Genomic DNA, 24,054 nt, shown 5'->3' with positions numbered 1-24,054 from the left:
AAAAATTGTATGTATACTTGAACAGCAACTTAAGTTTAAATCCAGGTATGATGGCACACACCTGTAAGTTCACACAAGAGGACTCTCTGGAGTCTGAGGTCACTGTGATTACATAGCAAGAACAAGCCAGGGCTATGAAATGTCTCAAAAACCCCAAAACAAAGCAAGAGTGTGTGTAAGTATGTGTGTGTTTGTATACACACATATATTTAAATTTAAGAGGAGAAATAAGGCTGGATGTGGTGGCTCAGGCCTTTAAATAAAGCACTTGGGAGGCAGAGGCAGGTGATCTCTGAGTTTAAGACCAGCCTGGTCTAGACTGAACACACAAGTTCCAGGACAGCCCAAAAACAAAAAGCTGACAAACAAACAAAAAGGAGGAAGAGGAGGAGGAGGAAGATGAAGACAAAGATGTAGAGAAATAAGGTTGAGGGCTTATTTCGCAGAGGGCTCACAGATGAGAGCTAGCACAAGGGCTACTTGAAGCCCAGATGGCTGGAGCTATTGTGGATATGCTGTCTCCCATAAGAGCCATTATATCTTAAGCAGAGCAGTTGTGATTACCCCCAAGAAGCCCTTAAGATGGTACCTGTTGATGGTCCTCATGGGGAGGGTCACTATTCTCTCACCTGAGAGTCCAGACAATACCTCCTAAGTCCCCTCCCAGCTGGATATACTCCGGCCAGCAGCACACAGTCCTGATAGTGCTACAGTGCACAGAGGTGGATGGGAAACTTCATCTGTGCAGCTATGGGGAGGCCACCATGCTGGGGTGGGCCTAGTCAGCGACACAGCTGTTGTGGGGTCACCCAGGCTCCTTTAAGTACTCTCTCACCCACATTCTTATCTAAGTAAGTCCAACAAAGGGGCAGGTTCAGCACGCTGGGCTAGGATTGAACACTTGCTCTGTTGTCACTGGTGCCTTATCTGTTTGATCAGGTCTCCCCAGAAAGAAGTCAGGCAACAGGAATACAAGAAAAAGCCTGCAAAGTCCAGTGCTCCTTACTCCACAGAACACTGCGGGAGGAAGTGGTGCTCACCCAGCAGGCTGCCCTGGCCTGACTGATTCTTTATAAAACTGCTGCATCCTTTAGTCCACCCTTGACCTGAACCAAGAGGATGCGAAACAGGATCCGGATTCGTTCCTGTGCAGAGTAGCACAGAAAGTCAGGAGGGCGGGGCAGGATCATGTCCAGCATGGGGACTAGGCATAGGGTAGGGCGGTTTCATTTTCTCACTGGTGACACAGAAGCCTGCAGGAGCTCACTGTTCCCACCCTATGCATGAGATAGGATGCAGGGAGGGGCCCAGAGTCAGTCCTACTGCCTTTCAGTTGGGAGGTTTTAGCCAAGTGACTTCACCTGCCTGACTGCGGTTACCCCACCTATACACCACACCCAGCCAGAGAGGCCAGAAGATCTCAGAAAGCGACTCTGAAAGCATCGAAGATCGTGACACATAAGATAGTATTTTTTTTTTTTTTCCAAACAGAAAGGGAAGGCCCCAGCGAAGCTCCCACACTCTTCCTACACATGCCCACTGCAGGTCACAGGTGAGTCAGCTTTACCGCTGATCTTAAACAAGTTCTTTCTTAAATTTATTCTTCCCAATTCCCAGCCTCCTGAGAATTAAGTCAGGAAATGGGATACTGCATGCTGTTTCCAGGTTTGTAGCTTTGATGACAGAAGAGACCCAGAGCCATCCCACTGCCTGGTGGTGACAGGGTACCTGTAGTCTGAAGGTGGGAGTAGCCCTTGTGGTTACCAAGACACACCTTGGTGCAAGGACCCTGGGACTGACATGCAAAAGCATTTGCCAGACTCAAGGCACCTAGCCTGGAGCTGGGTCTCAGCAGGGCAGGATCACTGTCTTCAAGAGTCAAACACACATGGAACTGGGGACCACCTTTTCCACCCTGGGGAAGGCAGAGCAGTGGCCTAGTGTCCTCCCTAATGTGGATCACTAACTCCAAGGGGAAAACACTGAGGTCTGTTGGATCTAGGGACCTGGATCCAGGGGTGGGGAAAACAGTCCAATGGTAGAGTGAGCAGAGCTGGGGATTTGAGTCCTAGTACAACATCCAACAAAGACCAGAGCCCAAAGGTGCTGGGAAGCTGTTGGGACTTACTTGTTCAGGCATTCGGCATGGTACACTCCTGTGTCAGATATAGTATTTTGTGCCTCCCCTATCCTACTTCATAGACCAACGGTTCTCAACCTTCCTAATGCTGTGACCCTTTAATACAGTTCCTCATGTTGTGGTGACCTAGCCATAAAATTATTTCACGGCTACTTCATGACTACTATTTATGAACTGTAAGGAAATATCTGATATACGACCTCAGTGAAACGGTCTTTGACACCCCCTCCCCCAATGGGTTCATGACCCACAGGTTAGGAACCACTGCAACAGACCCTCTACAAGGTGCCTGGAGGCGCCTAGCAGGGAGGGTTTGCCTTCAGGAAGCAAAGGTAGCTGACAAGAGCACCACTTTTTTCAGGCCAGTTTTCCAGCAAAACCTCTGCTGTAAGCAGGGGCCCTGGGGATGACTGCCTCCATGGCAAACCCCAGATGTCCCAGCAGGGTTAGCCACAAGGAGGCTGGCTGGGACAGGAGAGAAAGCACAGTGACCTCTGGGGGCCAGAGGTGCCCCCCCCCACTGCTCCCCGCAAGCCTGGCCTGAGCCTGATGACCTTGGAGTTTACTCTTTCCTGCTAGAGGTTTGTTTGTAGGGGGGATTAGACAAGATTTATTCTAGAAAAGAAATAAAAAGAATTTCTGATCCACTGATTCAATGAAATTCTAATAAAAAATACCAGCAAGTCTTTTTTTTTTTCTTTGTAGACATTCACAAGCTGCTTGTTAAAGGGGGCAGGAGCAGAGAAGAATTCGGAGACAGTCTCATACTGTAGCCACAACAATCCTCCTGCCTCACCTTGCAAGTGCTGGGATGCTGGGTGTGAGCCACCAACATCCAGCTAGACTGTTAAGTTTATAAGGAAAGAAAGGACTAGAACAGTCAAAACAAGTCTGGAAAAAAGTCTTATGGGGCGACTGGGCAGAGACTTGAGCTAGGAGTCCACCTATGGGCAAACCATTAACACCAAACTGGCTCAGGAAGTGGGGACAGGGACCCTGGAGTGCCTGCCCCAGTGCTCCTCAACTTCATAACCCTGGCCGTGCAATGTTTCTAGCTGGACAGCTGAATCTGAAATAAGGCCACATGGCTTACTTCCAGGACTAAATAATCTACTGAGTAGTCAAGTTCTCACTAGCTCCTACCCCTTCCTCTCTGGGCCACACATGCTCATTTCTACTCCTGTTTCCCCAGCTACTGTCCTAGCTGTAACGTTAGCACATGTGTTCTCTAAGAGTGAAGCGGATTTAAGCTGTGTCTGTAGGTAACCCTGTTGGGAGGGAGGGCCTCCAAGTGTCTTCCTGCTCCTCAGAGCCCCACATTGGTGTTAGTTCCCCCTCAGTTTTCTTTCATTCCCAGAGGATACAGAGGCTCAGTGAGGCAATGTGACTCACCCTAGGGTCAAAGAGCTAATAATTTGCAGGCCCTGACCTCAAAGTTGGATGTGACTTTCAAACCCCAAGTCCACTCTATCTGCTTGGGTCCTACTCTTTCAGGGCCTATTGCTGAAAAAAAAAAATTTTTTAAGTGTATGATGATCTAGTTATATGAATCAATTGAAATGGCCACCAGCCAAGTTTCTGTGCAGTGTCAAGGCAAGCAGACCTGGACAAGCAGTGCCAAGTGACCTGCAGGGGAACTGGGCCAGGGGGATCCTGCGCTCTTGCCAGCACACAGGTGCTCACAGACAGCAGGTCCCTGGGGTCATCTGGTGGTCAGAGTTCAGAGCTGGGTGGCAGTGTGTGATGGAATGGCTGAGGAGGAGCCCCGGGTCAGGGAAAAAGAGCAGTGAGGGAGGAAGGTGAGAGAGAGAGATGGCCTTCTCACTGTGAGAGTCTGCATGAGGGGGTGCCAGGCACAGCTCAGCCTATGCATCCAGCCTGGAGCTCAGGCACAGATCCTGGGTCCTTCAGCATCATTCCCAGGGTGGACCTCCATGACAGCGTGTAAACCTGGGGCTACAGCACACGAGTAGAGATCCCAGGCGTTGAAGAGCTAGCTATGTCTGCCCAGCCAGGGCTTGCGTTACCCACCCTCTCATAGTGCAGGTTCAGGACTCTGGGCCCAACTACCCAAATTCTACCCTCTGAATTCCATGCCTAACTCAAGGCACACTCTCCACAAGGCCTTGTCCTGTCCCTCAGCTGAAGAGAACCAAAGCAGACACTGTTCCCATAGGACACTCAGGGCTGCTGTCCCCAGGCTTGCCCTCCAGCTCACCTGGACAGAAGCAGACTGTTCACCTCCAAGGGGCCCAAGAAGTTAACGTGTCCACTAGTGATCAGTCTCAGAGGCCAGCCCTCCAATGAAGCTGAGGATCACCCTTTCTCCCCAAGGAGACTGTGGCTATCTGGTCTGCTGAAATCCATAGGCCTCTACTGGAGCCCCTTTCAGCCTCGAGTACCTGCCCTTCCCAAAGGGCTCAGGCCCTGAACATGGTAGTCTAGGGCCAAGGCCAAGGGTCTGGCTCCTGTTACTCCGGCTAAGACCCAGGCTTGCCTCCTGGGTCATGCCCTGTGCTCTCTGAAGGCATTCGAGACCTAAGGGTCTGCTTTTCTCTGGGAGCCGCAAAGGAAAGTGCAATTCCTTGCTAAATACTGCCCCCAATTCTCAAGTCAGACGAGCTGCACGGTATTCACGAAGCAGAACACAATCACAGTGAGCTCAAGCAGAACCTAATTCAATGTCTGACACACTTGGTCCTTAGCTGTTGGGACAAAAGGACAGATGTCCAGTGCTCTAACACGCACAACCTCTGCAAACCTAGCGAGGGAGCGGGGCCTTGACTTGGCCTCACAGGGTGGACCTTTTACCCACAGGAGCCTGGAACTAAGCACTCCCGCCTCTTCTTTCTCAGTTAGGGTAGAGGGTCATAACACATGTGCTCATCCTCCTTCAGTCAAGAAAAGCCACTTCTTTGTACAGTGAGATGGGCTGCCCCTCCCCTTTGATCTTTGTTTAAAAATAAAACCACACATTACAAACAGCTAAAGCCATCTTGGACCCAGTTTCCTTGCCTCTCCACTAGTGTTAATCCACACCATCTCTCCCTCCGTGTTCACACTGTTTTTTTCACGGTACCTAGCAGCTTATCACACTTCCTCTTCTAAACAGCCTGTGTCCCTTTAGAGCGCGCCACCACCTACTGCTGCCTCCCAGGTGTCTACAGTAGCACCCCACATAGCACCCAGCAGATAGGCTGTGAAGCTGCCTCAGACTGAATAGCATGCATGTATCATTTCTAAATTTAGTCTCAATCCTGAACTTGCCTTTGCTTTGCTGCACCACCACCTCTGAGATTCAGCAGCGTGATGGTCTAACAGCCGAGTCTCATGCTAACTGACCTGCTTACCACTCACCAGTGACCCTTCTTTCTCAGCAAGGAGGGAGATGAAGAGAGACTGTTTAGTGTTATCAGAGGCAGCCCAGAAGAAAGACTCGAAACTCCAGCCAGCAACTGAGAACCCATGAACAAGCCAGAAGGTTTCCTTCTGGCTTTTAAGTAGTGACTAAGAATGAGGGAGACCATGTAGGTATCTACCCCCAAATCATACAAGTCTGGGAGCACTTGGCAAAGAGGCCCTGAGGTGCCAGGGGCTCCCAAAACCACATAGCTCAGTGTGGAGAAGACTATCATCACAATAGAGATCTCAGAATAGAGAGCTGTGGCCATATTCTGAACCCAAGAGAGAGATGGCAAAGACCTTGAAGGACTGTCAAGAAGACAAAATGAAAGGGCTTCCTGGTTGCTGTAGGAGATGAAGACAGAGAAGAGGGCCTGCTCTTTGAGACATTCCTTCACCCCAGCGAGGCTTGTTCCAGTATGACAGTCCAGCCATCCTACCTTCTACACCAAGGCCTACCTTCGGAGCAGCAGTACCTGTGCACAAAGAACGCTGTCCAGGACAGAGGAAATCCAAGCCACCTGCTTATAAAGATGCAAAGTCTAACCACAGCCATTTCTAGCTGAGAACTGAGCAGGACAGGGTGAACATGACTTCTGGGACATTAGGCTGTTCTGCCATGTGAGATCAGCTGCAAAGCTATTCCCTACTCTACATGCTGGTTCCCGCAGAACTCCCTGCATCTTTCTGAAAGATGAAGGGAGACCTCATGCCTGCCACCATGAGAGAAGGCTGGCCAAGCCCCTCACATAGGTTGAGCATAGTCAACTTAAACCAGCTCAACCAGACGACAGTATTTCACAAAGCAAGAAAAACGTTCTAACTATAAGGGAAGTACAGGCAAAAAGAAGGAAAAAGTGGCCTCTGAGCTAAGCTCCATGTGTAAACTGAGTGTCACAGAGTGATTCCAAGCTGGGAAAGGTGCTGCACACCTGCAATCCTGGCACCTGGAAGTGAAAGCAGAAGGATCAGGAGTTTAGGATCTGCCTCGGCTACACAGTTGAGACCAGTTGGGACTATAGGAGCCTCTGTGCCAACAAACAAACAAACAGGATAAAACCAGGCTGGGAAGGCAGATGTGAGTAGACCACGTGGCCCAGAGCTTTACAAGCTAAAAGTGACGAGACTAAAAGATGTAATATACAGTTAGAATGTAACACAAGCTAAGAGCTAGACCAGATTTCTCAGCCTCTGGGTTGTTGGGGGTTGGCCGATCCTTTCACAGGGGTCACCTAAGTCCACCAGCAATTACAGATATTTGCATTATAATTTGTAAAGTAGCAAAATTACAGTTATGAAGTAGCAATAAAAATAACTTTATGGTTGGGAGGTCACTACAACATGAGGAACTGGATTAAAGGGTCACAGTGTTAGGAAGGTTGAGAACCAGAATTGAACTAGACAGTAAGAGAAAAAAAATCTTATATATAGGGACATATACAGAATATATAGGGACAGTCCTAACTAGTGATAGAGTTGATCTTTTCAGGTCTGAACAAGACACCCGAGAGAGTGGTGTCCAGCTCTGAATTCAGTACTGGGGAAATGCTGGTGGGGAGTGCAGGGCGGTATGGCATGGCTGGAGCCCATAGGCCTACCTGTGCTTCCCATCTTCTTCCTCCTCTTCTCGGAGCTGCTTGGTCTGTGGCTCCCCATCTTCCCTGTCCTAGAAAAGAAAGAAAAAAAATCAGTGCTCAAGGAGAACACTCCTACTGTGGCCCAGGTCACCTGGGGAGCTGGTGAGGATGACAATCAGGGCCAGGTGACTGAGGGGTGTGGGTACAGGAGACTTGCTCTTCCCTGCTCCCTCCCTGGGCAGAACTTAAAACTCCACAACCTTCCCAGCACTCAGGAGGCAGAAGCAGGCAAATCTCTGTGAGATCAAAGCCAGCATGGTCTACACAGTGAGGCCCAGGACAGCCAGGGCTACAGAGAAACTCTGCCTCAAAATAAAATTAAATTAAAAAACAACAACAATAAAAAAGCCCTCCATGATCGCAGCCCAATCCCAGACACAAGGATGTCCTTGATGACAAGAAGGAAGAGCTGGAAGGTCTTAGATGGCAAGAATGCAAAGCTGGTCAGAGTTGGATGGTCACCAGTCACCTTCACGATATGGATGGAACCATGTGCTGGGCTGGAGGGAGATGGGAGAAAGATGGTCACGAACACTAGGGCAGGATGAGAACTGAGGCTTTTTGGCATTCCTTCGAGTCCTGAGACCTCTCCAGAGAGACCATTTGGATCCCTTCAGAAGAAACCTAACTTGGACCAGGCTTGGAACAAGACTCACTCACTGCCCAGGTCTGTGATGTACTAAAGGAGACGGAGGCTTAAAATTTTTCTTACATTGTGTGTGCGTGTGCGAGAGAGAGAGGGGGGGGGGGGCACATATATGCCACAGAGCACATGGAGGTCAGAAGACAACTTCCAGGAGTCTGAAGAGGTTAGAACAATTTTCAGGGGTTGGTTCTCTTCCTCTATGGTGTGGGTTCCAGGAACTGCTCAGGTTGCCAATCTTGATGGCAAACACCTTGACCCACTGAGCCACCTTACCAGCCCATAAATCTGCCCAGCCCCCATTCATGTAAGACATGTTTATCTCCAAGAGCTCTGAGGACCACAACTTAAGGGCACCACCAGGCTGCTTCTGCCTATTGCAGAAGGAAGTACCCCTGGGTCCTCTCTTCCCAGTATCACTATGGTTGGACAAACTGACCACAGGTGTGTGTACACATGGACAGAAGCAAATGAATGAAGCCATGCCACAGGACTAGGGCTTGACCAAGGCCCAGGAAGAAGCCCTGCATGCTAAGGCTAGCCCACTAGAAGATGCCAAACTCACTTTGTTACTGGCAGTGAACTCTGCTGGAGTGGTGTTCTGAGAAGGAACCTGGAAGTTTCTACCTGCAACCTGTTGTGATGGCTGAGAACATGCCAGAGCTGACATTAGATTCCTATCCTAGAAAGTGCTATATGCCACCAACAGCTGCTCCCTCTGGGGTGACATCTGCTTCATGTTACTGTCTACCAGTGCTCACCCTGGAGATCCAGGGCAATGGCAGACACTGCCATTCCTTGGCCATATGACCTATGGGTCTGGCTCACTGAAAGCCTTCCATAATAGAACACATCAAGATAATTTCTGTCCTCAACCCAAGCAGCTTGGTCTCATGTGGATGTGGCAGTGGAAACGAAATGAGACAAACAACATGATTTTCTGGGCATAAGGAGGGGAGAATCTGGGTTTCCTCGGACAAAGAGACAGGATGGGAGAAGCAGTCCCAGGGTAAAACCTGAACCAAGGTAGTGTGTGGACTAAAATACAGACAGAGGTTCAGGCTTAAGAAACAAACTATCTTTCTGAGTGGCTCAGAGGGCAGGATGGCCTCAAGAAGCTGAGCTGGCATGGGCTCCCTCCCTGACTAATGGCTTGCCCACAAAGCAACCAGAGGTGCAGATATTCTTTCTTTTTCTTTCTTTCCTTTTTTTTTTTTTTTTTTGAGATTTCTTTCTTTTTGTTTTTGAGATGAGGTCTCACTATGTAGCCTTGGCTGGCCTGGAGCTCACTATGTAGACCAGGCTGGCACCAAACTCATCAAGGTCCACCTGCTTCAAGTCACCTGAGTGTTGAGAGTAAATGTGTGCAGATATTCTAAAAGAGCTCCATCCTAACAGCAAATCCCAGAAATGCTTGCCTCCAGGGAAGAGGCTGGCAAACCGCTTCCTGGGATAGAAGTAGTACAACAAAGAGCTCAGTCCCCACCCCCACCCGTGCAGCTGACAGAAGAGGGCACGATTATATAGGAAGGACTTGCCTCTGGGAGGAGTATCTTGCCCACACCATGCCCCTTCCTAACCAACGAGGGGAAGGTTAAACTCAATCAGACAGGCTACCTCCCAGAGCCCCAGAAACACTCAAGAGCCTTGGCAAGGGCCAAGTTACTCATTAACAAGTGAGAAAACAGCCATATATCCAAGGGACATTTTAAAACCTCCTAGCCATCTGGCGAGTAGGCGCAGCAGTGGTCAACAAACAACCAGTTAAGACCCCCATCTGGGATGTTGAGTAGAGCAGAGACCACAGGCCGAGGACAGACACACATAGGTGACAGCAGTGGGGGGACAGGGTGTACTCTGGCCTCCCCGATAAAGAGTGACTCTCAGGTGGGACAGCAAGCAAGGTGAGAAGGATAATGGCTAATACTGGCTTAGGTCACAGGCATTGCTTCCCCACCCTACCCCACTCCCCTGCTGGGATGCCAGAATTCCCCCTACCCTGGCCTAGATCACCCCCAGCCTGAGAGACGCAGTGGGTTCAGAACTGGAGTTATCATGGGAGCGCTCACCTTAGGTTCTCAGTTCATCATGGCTATCAGAGGTAGGAAAAAATGTGAAGAGATGCCCAAGGTCACAGAACCTGCCTGTGATGTAGCAGATCTGGATCATGGCCCTCCAGGTCTGGCCCCAGAGTTCTTGCCAAGAATGACAGGCAGCCTAGCAAGAGCAGGACTGACTTCCTAATGAATGACTCTGACCTCAGCCACCTTTCCTGTATCCCCACATGGTTCAGGCACGACCACGTGCACAGATCCAGCCATAGCCAGCCCAAGTCCAGGCCAAGGCACCAGTGGACACCCAGAAATATAGGAGGCCTCGGAGTCTCACATCCAGACATACCATGATGAGACTCCCTAAATCAAGCTCAGTGTCCTAACCCTAAACCTCCCCAAGTTTCTCCACCTTTCCCCTTCTTCCCAAGCCCCAGTTTCCATTCTGTTTTTCTTTTCTTCTGATTTATGAGCTTTTGCTTACATGTATGTTTGTGCAACACATATGTGCCTAGTGCCCATAGAGGTCAGAAGAGGGAGTCATATCCCCCTGGACCTGGAGTTACAGATGGTTGTGAGCAGCCATGTGGGTCCCTGCAAGAACAAGAGCTCTTACCTGCTAAGGCATCTGTCTAGCCCAGACCCACCCCATGTGTGTGTTTGCCTACATGTATGTCTGTGCAGCACGTATGTGCCTGATGCTCACAGAAGCCAGAAGAGGGCACTGGATCCCCTAGAACTGGAGTTTCAGATAGTTGTGAGCCATGTGGGGGCTCGCTCCCTCTCAGGTCCTTAAAACTAAGTTCCTAGCCATTTTCCTCCACCCTCACTAGCAAACAATGTTCTCCTCTAGAATCCAGTTTCTTAACTAGATCAGGATTCCGTATGGGGTCATATAACCGAATGTGGGAAACATGAGAAATTTAGCAAATACACAATAACTAAGAAGTAATTCAAGATTAAATGCACTGAATTTTTGGTGTCTCTAACACTGCCCACCTGTGCTGCCTGGAGGGGCTTCACTGTGGCCTTGGAGCTGAGCACACAGCTGGTATACTCGGGCCTTCGTTACAAGTGCCAATGGTGTCAGAAACACCCAGCCCTGGATTCAAAACTTTTACAATTTTAAAATTCTAGAGGACCCTGGTTTGATTCCTAGCAGCCACGTGGTAGCTCACAACCATCTGCAGCTCCATTTCCTGGGGATCCCAAAGTCCCTTCTGAACTCCTAGAATACCTAATACTCTGGGGCACACATTAAACAAACAAACACCAAAACAAAACAAAACCCCAAGGTGGATGACCCCTGAATTTTTTTTTTGAATTTTAAAATTTAAAAACTACCCTAGGTTATGAACCAGAGTGTTTGTTTTTGTTTTATGTTTCTGCTCTTAGGAAAACTTAATTACAAAAAAAAAATTAATATTTTTCTACCATCATTCATTATCATGTGTCAAATTATTTTTGGATTAGACTGTTAGGGTGTTCAATTTTAAAAACAATTGTGTGTGTTTGCATGTGTTTCTGTAAGTGCATATGAATCTGTGTACATATGTGGAAGCTAGATATCAACCTTGGTATCATTGCTCAGGGGTCATGACCTTGGGCTTTTGTTTTGTGAGCTGCCACATGGCTCTAGAAATCAAACTGGGATCCTCTAGAACAGTAAGTACTCTGAACTGCTGAGTCATTCTGGCAGCCCCGTCAATCTTGTTTTATTGAAACACATCTCTCAGAAGCCTGGAACTTGTTGCCAAATATGCTAGGCTAGCTAGCTAGCGAGTCCAAGTAGCCAACTGTGTTTGCTTCCTCGGTACTAAGATTACAGCCACACAAGAGCATGCTTAGCTTTTTAGTTTTATTTATCAGCACTATTTATTTATTTATTTATTTATTTTTATTTATTTATTTATTTATTTATTTATTTATTTATTTATTGGGTACATGCATGTGTGGAAGAAACCTTTTGGGAATCTCTTTTTTCCTTGCACCATATGGGCCCCAGGAATTGAATTCAAGTCATCAGGCTTAGTGGCAACTGACTTTACCCATGGAGCCATGTTGCTGGCTCAGGTCTGGCTTTTTATACAAGTGCTGGGGACCAGACTAAGGTCTTTATGCATCAAGCAGTCTACTGATGGCTCCTCTCCCCAACTGCTCTATTTCTTAAGTCGAAAGAGAAACGAAACCAATTATACAGTTCATCTAAATGACTGAATTTGCTGGTATAACTTTCAGCATCTGTGAGACCTGTGGTGATGTCAAATCTGTTAGGAACTATGTTGTCTCTACTGATCTCTGTCTCAGGGAGCAGGGGCAACAAACAGGGTGTTGATATTTAGCTGAGTGATACTTAGTTGAGTGTAATCACAGAGTGCTGGGATTGCAGGCTTTTGCCTCCCTGCTCTGACTTCCCTATGCCAGACAGCAAGAGCTTTATTGAGCCTTGGCTTCTCTCTACCTGAGCTCCTCACACCTGAGGTTTAACAATGGGTTTGTCATTTCCTCTTCCTGGAAAGAGCCTTCATTAGCTGAGCACTCCTGCTCCATCCATGCTGCTGTCTGAAGACCTCAGGTTCAATCCTCAACCAGACACACAGGAGAGAGGAGAGGGGAGATACATTTTTTTTTCTTGCTGTCCCTTCCCCCAGATTATTAAGACAGAGTCCATCTCTGTAACCCCAGTTCTTTGTGTGTGCTGGGTGGGTCATGGATAAAGGAAAAGGGTTACGGATCTTCAGTGTACTCAAAGGGCAGACCTGGTGAGGAAGGCTTTGCTGAGGGTTTTGTATATTGGGGAACTGGCAAGGTGTTGTCAGAGAGGGAGGTGACCCTTCAACCTGATTCTAGGTGTCTCGTGGTGCATGGTACCAAACAGTTAAAGAGAGCAAGCATCCCTGGGAGTGGCAAAACAGTCATGGCCTGTAGGGCAGACCCCCAATGGCTGGCCCTGCTGGGACCTAAGGAGGTCAGGAGGGGGTGACAAGGTTTCTGATGACACTGGCAGGGAGAGGACACCAGCATCAGGTGAGCGCTCCACTCCCAGCCTGGACTTGTCCCAACCAGCTTCTACTTGATGATGTGAGTTGAAAGGGTGGTGAAGGTTAAAGTGAGAGCTGGGACCTGTGCTCAGATCCCAAGATGAAGGATCTGAACTAAGTAGTCAAGAACAAGGGCATCCTGAGATGTCCAGCTTTTCGAAGCCTGGGCTTCTGACTTCCCAGAGGGAGATATGCCAGCTGCTGATGGAATGTCTCATCACCCTTACCCCATTCCCAAAGCAGCTGGAGACCAGCAAGAGCTCACAGTACAGACCACTTCTCAATGTACAGACAGATATGCTTCATCAGCCCAGGATATTTCTGTGGGAACCAGCCCTCTGTGTATCAACCAAGAAAACCAAGGCCTTGGGCTAGCAACATGGCTTAGTGGATAAAGGTGCTTCTGGACAAGCCTGATGTTCTGACTTTGATCCTTGGTGGAAGGAGAGAACAAGCTCCTGCAAGTTGTCCTCTGACCTCCACATGCATGTGGTGGCATGAACACACCAACCCCTCATCCTAATCCATAATAAAAAGGTGCATAAATAAAAATTTAAAGACATTAGAAAACAAGGCCTCAAAATCCTTCCCCTTCCTATGAAAACAAACACCCCACACTATAGTCCCTTAAGAGGACAGCTTGGGCCTCTGCAGTTCTAATTCAGGTCAGGGTAAGGAAATAGAGGCAGATGGTCATGCAGTGCCCAAGGCAGGGGCAGAAAGAGGCTGACAATGCCAGGCAAACCTGGTAGGTCCCACAGCAGCACCCTGTTGCCTGTCCCTAGAGCCAGAGCCACCTCATAATGGGGTGGAGGGCCTTCCTGTTGGGTGTGGTGGCCCTGGGAGCTGCGTTATAAAGGTATTTAGCGGGGTAGGGCAGCTCTGGAGTCTGACTCACCCTGAAGATGGAGCGATAAGCCCTGGACTGAACACCACCGTGCTTGGGACCAGAAACCATAGGCTCTTTAGTGCTCAGAGACTGGCAGGAGAGAGCAGGGTGCACAACAGAGGTTCTAACTTGTCTAGGCGGACTGATTCTACTGGGCTCTTGTGCTCTTCTTTTGGGGTTCCCAAAGGCAACCTGCTGCTGGGAGCTCCTGTCTGAGGGTCTCCTCTGACACTTGTCTCACCAGTCTGTACCCACGGGCCTGGTGCCTGCGACTGGTGGAGCATGTGTGCTGCGGGTCACAACCCGGGGGAAATCAGGCTGTTTCCTACTAACTGTGTGCACTGCAGGTCACAACCCAGGGGAAATCAGGCTGTTTTCTACTGACTGTGTGCTGCAGGTCACAACCCAGGGGAAATCAGGCTGTTTCCCACTGACTGTGTGCTGCAGGTCACAACCCAGGGGAAATCAGACTGTTTCCTACTGACTGTGTGCTGCAGGTCACAACCCAGGGGAAAACCAGGCTGTTTCTCACTGACTGTGTGGCTTTGGGAAGGTCTGGTCTTGGTTTCCTCATCTATGAAAACAAGGGCAATCATGGTGACATCATCACACTATTACAAGAAGGAAATGACAAGGGAGAAAGGAAAAAACCTGCTGTTTGGGTGGGCGGGCAGTGGCTCCCGAGGGGCAGGGAGGAGAGAACTGTAGAAAGAGCACAGGGCCACAGATCCCAAAAGCTTGCATCTACAGAAGTCACAGTGGGCCTCTATTCCCATGGGTCTTCTGTGATGCTCTCAGCAAACTTCTGAGCCGAGAGGATATAATACCTGCTTCATCCAGGCCACGAGAAGATATGTTAGATGGTGCCTTGGAGGGGCTGGAGAGATGGCTCAGCAGTTAAGAGCACTGGCTGTTCTTCTAGAGAACTTAGGTTCAATTCCCAGCACCCACCTGGTGACTCAAAACTCTAACTCCAGAGGATCAGGAACCCTCTTCTGGCCTCCATATGGGCACCAGACATGGGCATGGGTCTTCTGGCCCCTCACTCAGAGCTCAGAAAGTATGGCATGGCAGGCTGGGGATAATCAGGCCAGAGATGGGTCACACACAGCAGAGGCCATAGCTACCTTTTGAGCACAGGGAGTCTCTAGAGGCTTGTGAAAAGAGAAAGAACAAAGTGGCCTGGCTAGCAGCTGGGAGAGCAGCAAGAAAGCCAAGATAAGGCCCAGGATAAAAGCTGGAACTAGGTCGGGAGTCAGGTAGGACAGGCTGCGGAGAGACTGGAGGAGGCAGTGAGGCTGAGATTCTGCTAATGACTCACTGGGAATATGAAGGTGCCTTGGACAAAGGAGGTAGCAGTGCTAAGGGGGACAAGGAGAAAGGGTGGGGCCGCTTTCAGGCCGACTAGAGCTGAGGAGTGATGTGTGCAGCAGCTGAGGAAGGTTCATGCTTGCTCAGATGTCCTCAGCAGTAGGAAAGAGGGCCCTGGTCACAGAAGAAAGGCAAGACTAGCCCCACTGTCCACTGAGATCAGGGCAGCAACATGCATGGCCAATGCAGCTCCTACTGGCATAGCATGGCCTTGGGCCTGGGACCACCGACATCCTATGCTTGCTGGAGAAACACAGGGAGCTGGCCTCAGGCCAAGTCAGCTCTTATTCTTGCCAAAGTGCAACTGAGCATCCTGCCACAGAGCAAAGGAGGTAACAGGTAACTCCTCCAGCATATTTCCTTTATTAGTCCACAAATATTGACCAGACCCCTGGGGCTCGGAACTGCACCGTAAGCTGGGAGCCAAGGAGTAAAAGGACGTGTATGCACCAAGAATTCAGTGCAATGGGGATTCTTGACTGGACTCCAAGGCCAATGACCACACATGTACACAGGTCAGGTTTTAGAAGGTACAGCTTTCTGGAGAAAAATCCAGAACTCTTTGGATTCTCGGAGGAAGGGGGGAACTTGGACCCAGAAGGGGAAGGGATGGCACCAACAGCATGGAAAGAGGGTAGTGGCTCTCTAGGTGGCTGGGGACGGTCTCCAAAGTACACCTCACCCGTCTTGCCCATTAAAGGATGAATGGGAGAGGGCAGAGAAGGGCAGAACAACTGGTACAGATGAGTGAGCACAGGTCCCTCCCAGTGCCCAGGGCTTCACCCTCACCAGCAGCAGCAGGAAGTAACCTACTGGAAGGTTAGGCAGAGGGCACAGCAAAAACCACAGTTCCCCCCTTTCCTTTACAGAGAGCCAGACTAGACCGGTTCAACTGGGCAGCCCAGTACTTTGAAAGACTCCAAACTCCCACCTGGGTTCTCCCTATAGGAAGCCCTGAGGTATTCAGGAAGCCTAGCCCCTGCATAGATGGGGAGCTGAGGCTTAGAGATGCCTCCCATCTATCCCACTGTGCAGAGGGCAAAGCAAGGGGCTGTGCTTCTAGGTGTCTGTCTGCATATTAGGTCTTTCTGCCATACACATCTTCCCCTTCATCTCGTCTACTCTATCCTCTCACCCAAAGGCTCTCCTTCTCTCATGCAAAACTAACCTTTCCTGCCTCTAAAAAACTATCATGGTGTATATGTGCTTGCGAGCTGTGTGTACAGTACAGACGACTTGGGTGCTTTCCTCATGAATGCCAGCCATCTCTCATTGACCTAGGACTCACACCAACTAAACTAGACTGCTAACCAGTGAGCCCCAGGATCCTCCTGTTTCTGCTTCTTTGATGACAGGATTAAAAAATATGCCGCCACAATGGCTTTTTTTGTGGGGTGGGGGCAGCTGAGACAGGTTTTTCTGTGTAGCCCTGGCTATCCTAGAACTTGCTCTGTAGACCAGGCTGACCTTGAATTCAGAGATCCACCTGCTTCTGCCTCCTGAGTGCTGGGGTTAAAAGTTTATGCCACCATTACCTGGCTTCAATTTTTTTTTAAGCATGCTGACTTTTTATATGGTTTTGGGGGATAAAACTTTGTTCCCTATGCTTGCGTGGCAAGTACTTTACTAACTGATTTGCCCAACCTTGAGACATGTATCCCAGGATGGTCTAGAGTGCTCGGATTACAGGCCTGCACCACCACACCTGGTTTTAAGCCTTAACTGGAGAGTGAACCTAGGGCTTTTGAAAGCTAGGCAAGCACTCTACCAACCGAGCCCCGTCCCGGCTCAATCTTGCTTACTTCCGGAGAGAGCAGGAGATATAAACCAGAAGGCACCACACTAGGTCCTAGTGACTAGGAAGTGAGCACTACTGAGAGCTGGATGCAAACATTCATTCCGTCCTGTCTTCCCCCTTATGAGTGGTAACAGCACAGGGGAAACTTACGCCACTGAATAATACTGACATTATTAATGTAATCAATTCTAGCCAATTAACCACTGTAAACACTTTATAAGGTCCTCATTCCTCTCTGTTTTCACAGATGAACAAATCAAAGACACAGTGTAATTAAGTAACTCATCCAGAGTCACATGGCCTGGAATTGCCAGGACCCCAGTGGGAGGGTGCCCTTCAAGCCTTGGCTGCTCCCCTCTGAACATCTACTCCTTGTTCTGGCCCAATTTCTGCCCTGATGTGGCATACAGAACTCGTCTATTAGAGCCTTAGTTTCTCTCTCTCTCTTTATACATGTATGCATGTATGTATGTACAGATCAATAGATAGATAAAGATATCCCCAACTGACTTAGAACTCTCATGTAGACCAAGGTGGCCTCAACTCACAGAACCCACCATGCCTAGCCTCTCTATTAGACTCTAAAGCACTCTTAGGACATATCACAGGGTTGAGAGCTCTTCTGATGCCATTCCAGGGAGATATAAGCCAACTACCAAAAGACAAGACTACTTCTGGACCGGAAACTCCAATTCTGAAAACCAGAAGTAGCTACAAAAATTCATGTAGGTGTTCAGAACAGTGCTGCTCACAGCGGAAAATCGGAACTCTGACATCATTCAGTCTGCTGGGCACAGTCCGGAGAGCCAGTTGCTCAGTGAAACAGACATAAGAATGTGAGCACACAGCTGAGTCCCACACTACAGAGCCAAGGTTGCTACCATGGCAAACATGCTTACAAATGGCTACAGACTTGATGAGCTGGAGCTGCCCAACATGACTGTGTGTAACATTTTTCCATTTTAATTCTGCTGTCAAAACGGTTTACCAACAAACAAAAGCAATCAGGAAATCCAGCTGCAAGGTGTTATCTTGACCATACTAACCCTAAACTGCTTCCTGACCATGGCTGGTGCACAGACCCCAAAAAGCCTAGTCAGTGTCTTAGGACCTTTTACAAGTTCAATAGCACCCCCACCCTCCGCATTGCTGAGGCCTGCACAGATCCTTAGTAACCTGGACTATACACAGCAGCAGATCCAGCAGCCACATTGCAGGCCTGGTCTCTTAAATTAGCATGAACACCTCCATTATACAAGGCTAAAATTTTCAGCTAAGATGCTAACTGATGCTAAACAATGAGGTCATTTCTCCCGCCTTCTCACCTGGCCTCACTTCCCCCTTTTCTTGGAGGGGAAAAGCTTCCTCTTCTGGAGAGCAGAGCTCCTGTCAGGACTTCCTCACCTACTCTCAGTCCAAGTGCTAGCAAACCAATCACAAAGCCCCAAGGAGGCTGCAGGTTGCAAGACTTCTGGATTGTGTGACAGTTTCATGTGACAATAGAGAAGGTACCTGGTACCTTCTTGATGGTAGACAGGGCTACCAGGAAAGGTCAGCTAGTCAGTCAGCTAGATTCTCTGTCCCTGATAACATAAGCCGATTCTGAGGCCAGACTTGAAGAGCACATGGGCTTCCCTCCTCCACAAGCCCCAGCTAGTGCCTAGGACTCAGGCTGAGCCAGGAAGGAGGGAAGGTCCATCTTCCCGGTTCTCACCATCCTGGGATTCTGTGCTAATAAAAAGGACCCAGAAACCTCATGGCCGTGCAGATGAACCCATGTACCTCCTACACACATCCAAGCCAGCTCTGCTTGTTTATACCATGCCTGGGTCCTCCCAGACAGTTCCTTGACAGGTGCCAACAGCTTTCACTTGTCAGGCAACAGAAGCATCAATGACCTGGTCAGAATCAACTGTTGAAGTAGGGGCATAAAAGGATATATACAATAAAGCCACTTGCCCAAGTTCTCCTCTGACATCCGTATGCATGAGGTAGAACAAGCCCCCTTTTAAATACTTTTTTTTCTTAAACAGGATGTAGATTAGTTGGCAAAATGTTTCTAGCAAGGGAGAAGTCCTGGGTTTGATACCAAGTGCCACATAAACCAGACATTAATGGCACATGCCTGTAATCTCAGACATAGGTAGGCAGAAGCAGGAGCATCAAGAATTAAAGATCATCTTTAGCTACAAGAGACTCTGTCTCAAAACAAAACAAACAAAAATAGGGCGAGACGGCTCAGGAGGTGAAAAGAGCATGCCACACAAATCTCGCTGACCTGAGTTTCATCCCAAGATCCTATGAAGGAGAGAACTGACTCTGACCTCACACATGAGTACTGGCACCCCACCCACCAGCCAGCACCAGAGCGAGGACAGTAGGACTCTTGGTGTCCATAGCATGTCTCCAGCTTCAACGCCTCGCACAAACTCACACCCCCAGCTTCATCCCCTGTGTACCACTGACAAGGCCCTGTCAGTCCACACTGTGAGACTGGCAGCCCCACGTCTGACTCATGAGTCCCATGAAGTTCATCGCGCTTGCTACCACTGAAAAGACCAGATTTGGCACAGGACACCCCAAGACCAAGTTCTTAGCACAGAGGAGATACATTTGCCCCAGAGGGACAAAGGGCAAGGGAATAAGAGACAAAGGACTAGGAAGAAGGGGAAGGGAACAAAGGAGAAAGGGAAGGGATATTTCCTGGGGGACAAAGGACGACTGCCTCTGGCTAGAGGAGACAGATGTGGCCCATAGGCAAAGGACAGTTTATAAATGAAAGGGGGAAACCCTATATTAGGATAAGTTGGTTAATTTTGACTGGACAGGTTAATTAGGGCCAAAAGGGGGTTTCTGATTGCTGGACTTTAATACTGTGACAGCTGGACTTTGGTGGTCAGCCTCAGGATGAGGAAGTGGCCAAATAAGGGAATAGACCTTGGTGGCTAGCTTTAGAATGTAATCTAACAGCTTAGCAAGGAGAGGGAATGGGGGAGGGTAAGACCTGCCAGTACCATGTTTGCCATGCTTAGGCCGGCTACAGCCCTTCAATCACTCAGCCTGCAGACTTTTTTCTTTTCTTTTTTTTTTTTGGTTTCTCGAGAAGGGTTTCTCTATGTAACAGTCCTGGCTGTCCTGGAACTCGTTTTGTAGACCAGGTTGACCTTGAACTCACTGAGATCGTCCTGCCTCTGCCTCCCAAGTGCTAGGATTAAAGGTGTGCACCACCACTGCCCGGCCAGCCTGAAGACTTTTAAATAGGCACTGGACTTATTCAAAAGTCAAGTCAATCTCGCGGGGTGGTGGTGGCGCACGCCTTTAACCCCAGCACTTGGAAGGCAGAGGCAGGCAGATCTCTGTGAGTTCGAGGCCAGCCTGGTCTACAAGAGCTAGTTCCGGAGAAACCTTGTCTTAAAAAAATAAATTAATAAATAAATCTCAACCCAGCCAACTCCAAACCTATGTGCCTGAGGCAGGCAGGAACTAAGGTGAGGGAGCTGGGGGCAGGTGAGGAGACAGCAAGTGTATAATCACACGGCATCAACACCACAGGAGACTGAGATGGTGGGAACCAGAAAGGATGAAGCCCGCACCACCTGGAGCCCAAGTGGGCATGGCAAGGATCACTAGGGTCATAGGAAAGAACAGTATGATAAGGCTGAATCCTATATCCAGGCAGAGGGAACAGGGCAACTTACAACGGTGTAGTGGGAAGGTCCTGCTGGACAGGATGCAGAAGTCAGCTGAAGAGGGAAGACAGACAGTTGGCAAGGATGTAAACAATCATCCAGGAAGGAAAGGACAAAGGTCACTGGTGGAAGCCACTTAAGCAGCAAGCTCAATATGGGTTCGGAGAGCCATTCAAGGATAGCAGAGTGAGGTCTCTGAGTGTGTCTGGACAGATGCTGCACAGTGCCATAAACCCGCTGGCTCAGCTGCTCACATTTCTCTTGTGGACACACCAGGCTCTGTAGACTCTTCGTAACTGAGATCCTGTTATCCTATTCCAACAGCCTGGTTCAGAACAACTACAGTAGCCGGTTGTTAACTCAGCAGATAAAGGCTACATCAACCTGTTTACTGCTGTTTCCTGGCTGCATCACACTTTCAGAATTCTCAGATTCTCAAAAGGCCCACAGCTTGGGTCTCTTTCTATAGCAAGAGAGTCACAACCACGGATCATTCTTAGATCAAATAAAAAGAAAACCACCAACTTGTGGCACTGCAAAGGCCTCAGATATTATCTAGCTCAGGAGGAACTAGACCCAGCAGCTAGGAGAACGTGTAATAAACAGCACCTACCAAATTAGAAGGTTCCGGGCAAGAGCTGGGAACAGGCATGTTCAATGGCCCGCCTACTCTCGGGACCTAACTCTAGCACACAGACCAGCTAAGAAGCAAAGACAGAGTTACATCCCTCGTCAAGACTCTGAACCAGGAGGAAGTGGCCAACTATCTAAGGGCTACTGTGGTCACCACAGTGGGTTCTGGACACAAAGCAGGTAGGACAAGAAGAAAGCGAGAAACCACTGGAGTGATGTAATGTCTCCTCCAGGGCTACAGTAGACTCAGATAAAGTACACAGCAAAGGAAATGCAGAAAGCAAGCTTAACCTCATTCCGTCTACCTTACTATGTCACTGGGAGCAGGGAGGAAAAGGGCCATTATATACTACAGAAGCCTAAAGGGCCCCACACTCACTTTCCCAGCAAATCTTGTAGCAGGAAAGTGACTCTGGCCCTGCTGATCTACAAACCACACAACACTGGAAACTGTGAATGATGTCCTGCAGAGAGGGAGGGCACAGACACCTCTCTGGTGACAGCAAAATGGACTCAAGATTGATTCCGACAGTTGGAAATAGTGGCCAAGTATCTGTAATCCCAGCACTTGGAAGGTGGAGGCAAGAGGCTCAGGCGGTCAAGGGGTTAACCTGGGCTACCAAAAGTACTGGGATTACAGACTTACATGACTAAATTCTCTTTTTAAACACGTACAGGAGCTGGAGAGATGGCGCGGAGGTTAAGAGTACACACTACTTCCAGAGATCCTGAACTTATTTCTCGGCACCCAGATCAGGTGGCTCACAGCCTATCATTCCCGCTCTGGTGGCCTTGATGCCTTTTTTTGGTTTTGGAGGGCAACTACACTCACATGCATATACCGCCCCCCACACCCATGGAAATGCACATAACTAAAAAATAAAAACTGAAGCAAAGGCAGGCAGATCACTGTGACTTCAAGTTCAAGACCAGCCTGGTGTATCAGTGAGTTCCAGGCTATCCAAGGCTACATGGTGACACCCCATCCCCTTAAAGATAAGGTCTCACGAGGGGAGGGTGAGGGAAATGGGAGGAGGGAAGGAGGTGGAAATTTTTAATTAAAAATAAATAAATTTTAAAAAAAGATAAGGTCTCACTTTGTAGCCCTAGTTAGTCTGGGATTCACTATGTAGACCAGGCTAGTCTTGAATTCACAAAGAATTCTGCCTGCCTCTTTCTTCTGAGTGCTGGGATTAAAGGCGTGTGCCACCAAAGCCAGTAAAAATAAATCTTTAAACAAAAATACACAATCCTTGGTTTTCATTTAAAACCAGCCAGCATTGATTTCTGTTGTTTGGAGTGAAGTGCTTTGTCTACACATGGCAGTGACGGCAATGACCTAATGAAGTGTGAGGGTGAAAAGCCACCTTGTTTTCCACAGGGCAAGATTCTGTGTCCAGAGCCAACTTACAAATGCAGGTGCTGTGCTGGTAGTTTACAGAGGCTGGTCATCAACACGAGCAAGTCAACACCCTTACCGGCCTGCAGGCTGTCACTCCATTCCCTCTGTTTTAGCACAAAACAGTGTTCAGAACAAGCCCCAACACCAGGCATCCGAGTTTCTGAGCTTATCTGGGGATCGGGATATTTGGGTACCGGGGGCAGCAGAGGGCAGGGCGCACGGCTACCTATATATCCTTCACCAAAGAATAGTTAGTCCACCTCTGTTGGGAATGCTGTGCTCCAGGAGGAAGGGGATATCTGAGTAGCTAGCCAGGTCAACACAACCAACCCTGTGATCAGCGGGATGACACACGCTGCGGAACACTCCCAGAACCCAGAATTCGAGAAGCAAAATTCATGTCAATTTCCAGGCAAGTCAGAGGTTGCGGAGCAACAAAGTGTGCTGAGAATCCTAGGAGACTACAAGCTATTTTAACCTTGGGTCTGATCAGCTGCTTCCCAGTGTCACAGTCTGAGACAGGAAGACAGCTGTCTCCTCTTTGGTGTGATCTACAAGTGATAAAATCCTAATTAAAGCCATTTGAACCACAAGTCAGAACTGACACATTTATTTGTGGGAAGTACTACTTAAATGAGGTCCTATAATCCTCACCTACACTCAGGCTTCCTTGGGAAGCACAGCTTTAATTCATGTGCTCAGCGGAAAGGTTGAGAAAGTCAGACCACAAGTGGACTTACACGGCTCTGATAACTGTCTACTGTGGGACCTTGGCCTAGTTTTTGGTTCGGAGTTGCAATTTCTTGACCTGCGAAGTGACAACCAACTCTGAGGGAAGGAAACATGAGGGAACGTCTGTGATGTGACCACTCTGTGGCTGGCACAGAACAAGTCACCTAATCAATAGGCACCAACTCCTAGGGATAGAGAGAGCAGAGGCTGACACTCTCACCTATGTCTTCAAAGTGGCCCCCTCCTATACTTGTCCCAAGGTCACCTAACCTCCCCATTTAAGGCCAGGCTTGGTGGCACACATCTGCAACCTCAGCAGGCAGGAGGATCAGGAGTTCAAGGTTACTCTTGACATATAATGCGTTCAAAGTCAATCTGCACATTATCCAGTCTCCTCCCACTTCCCAAAAAAGGTTGGTGGCAAAGGTGTTTATTGTCAAGCCATCACCTGTGTTTAATCCCATATAATAGGATAGAGAACCAAATCCTACAGGTTGTCCACTGACATTTATGTACACAAGTGTGAGTGTGCATGCATGCACACACAGAAAAGTAAGTAAATTAATTTATTAAATATGTATCTATCTTTAAAAGCAAACCCCTAAGTACATTCCAGCATGTATGCC

General features: G+C 48.7%; 1 protein-coding gene across 1 annotated transcript in view; it reads right to left on the bottom strand.

Annotated features, from left to right (window-relative positions):
- Ccdc12 (coiled-coil domain containing 12) overlaps positions 1-24,054 on the bottom strand; it is a 53,538-nt gene that overhangs the window by 12,595 nt on the left and 16,889 nt on the right. The window contains exon 3 of the mRNA XM_038322421.2: positions 7,141-7,208. Within this exon, the coding sequence (XP_038178349.1) occupies positions 7,141-7,208 (68 nt within the window). The remainder of the gene's footprint in view (positions 1-7,140; positions 7,209-24,054) is intronic.

The sequence above is a fragment of the Arvicola amphibius genome, chromosome 3 (assembly GCF_903992535.2).
Source record: "Arvicola amphibius chromosome 3, mArvAmp1.2, whole genome shotgun sequence".
Lineage (NCBI taxonomy): Eukaryota > Metazoa > Chordata > Mammalia > Rodentia > Cricetidae > Arvicola > Arvicola amphibius.
The sequence above is the reverse complement of the archived record's forward strand: the minus strand, read 5'-3'. Positions and strand labels throughout refer to the sequence as shown.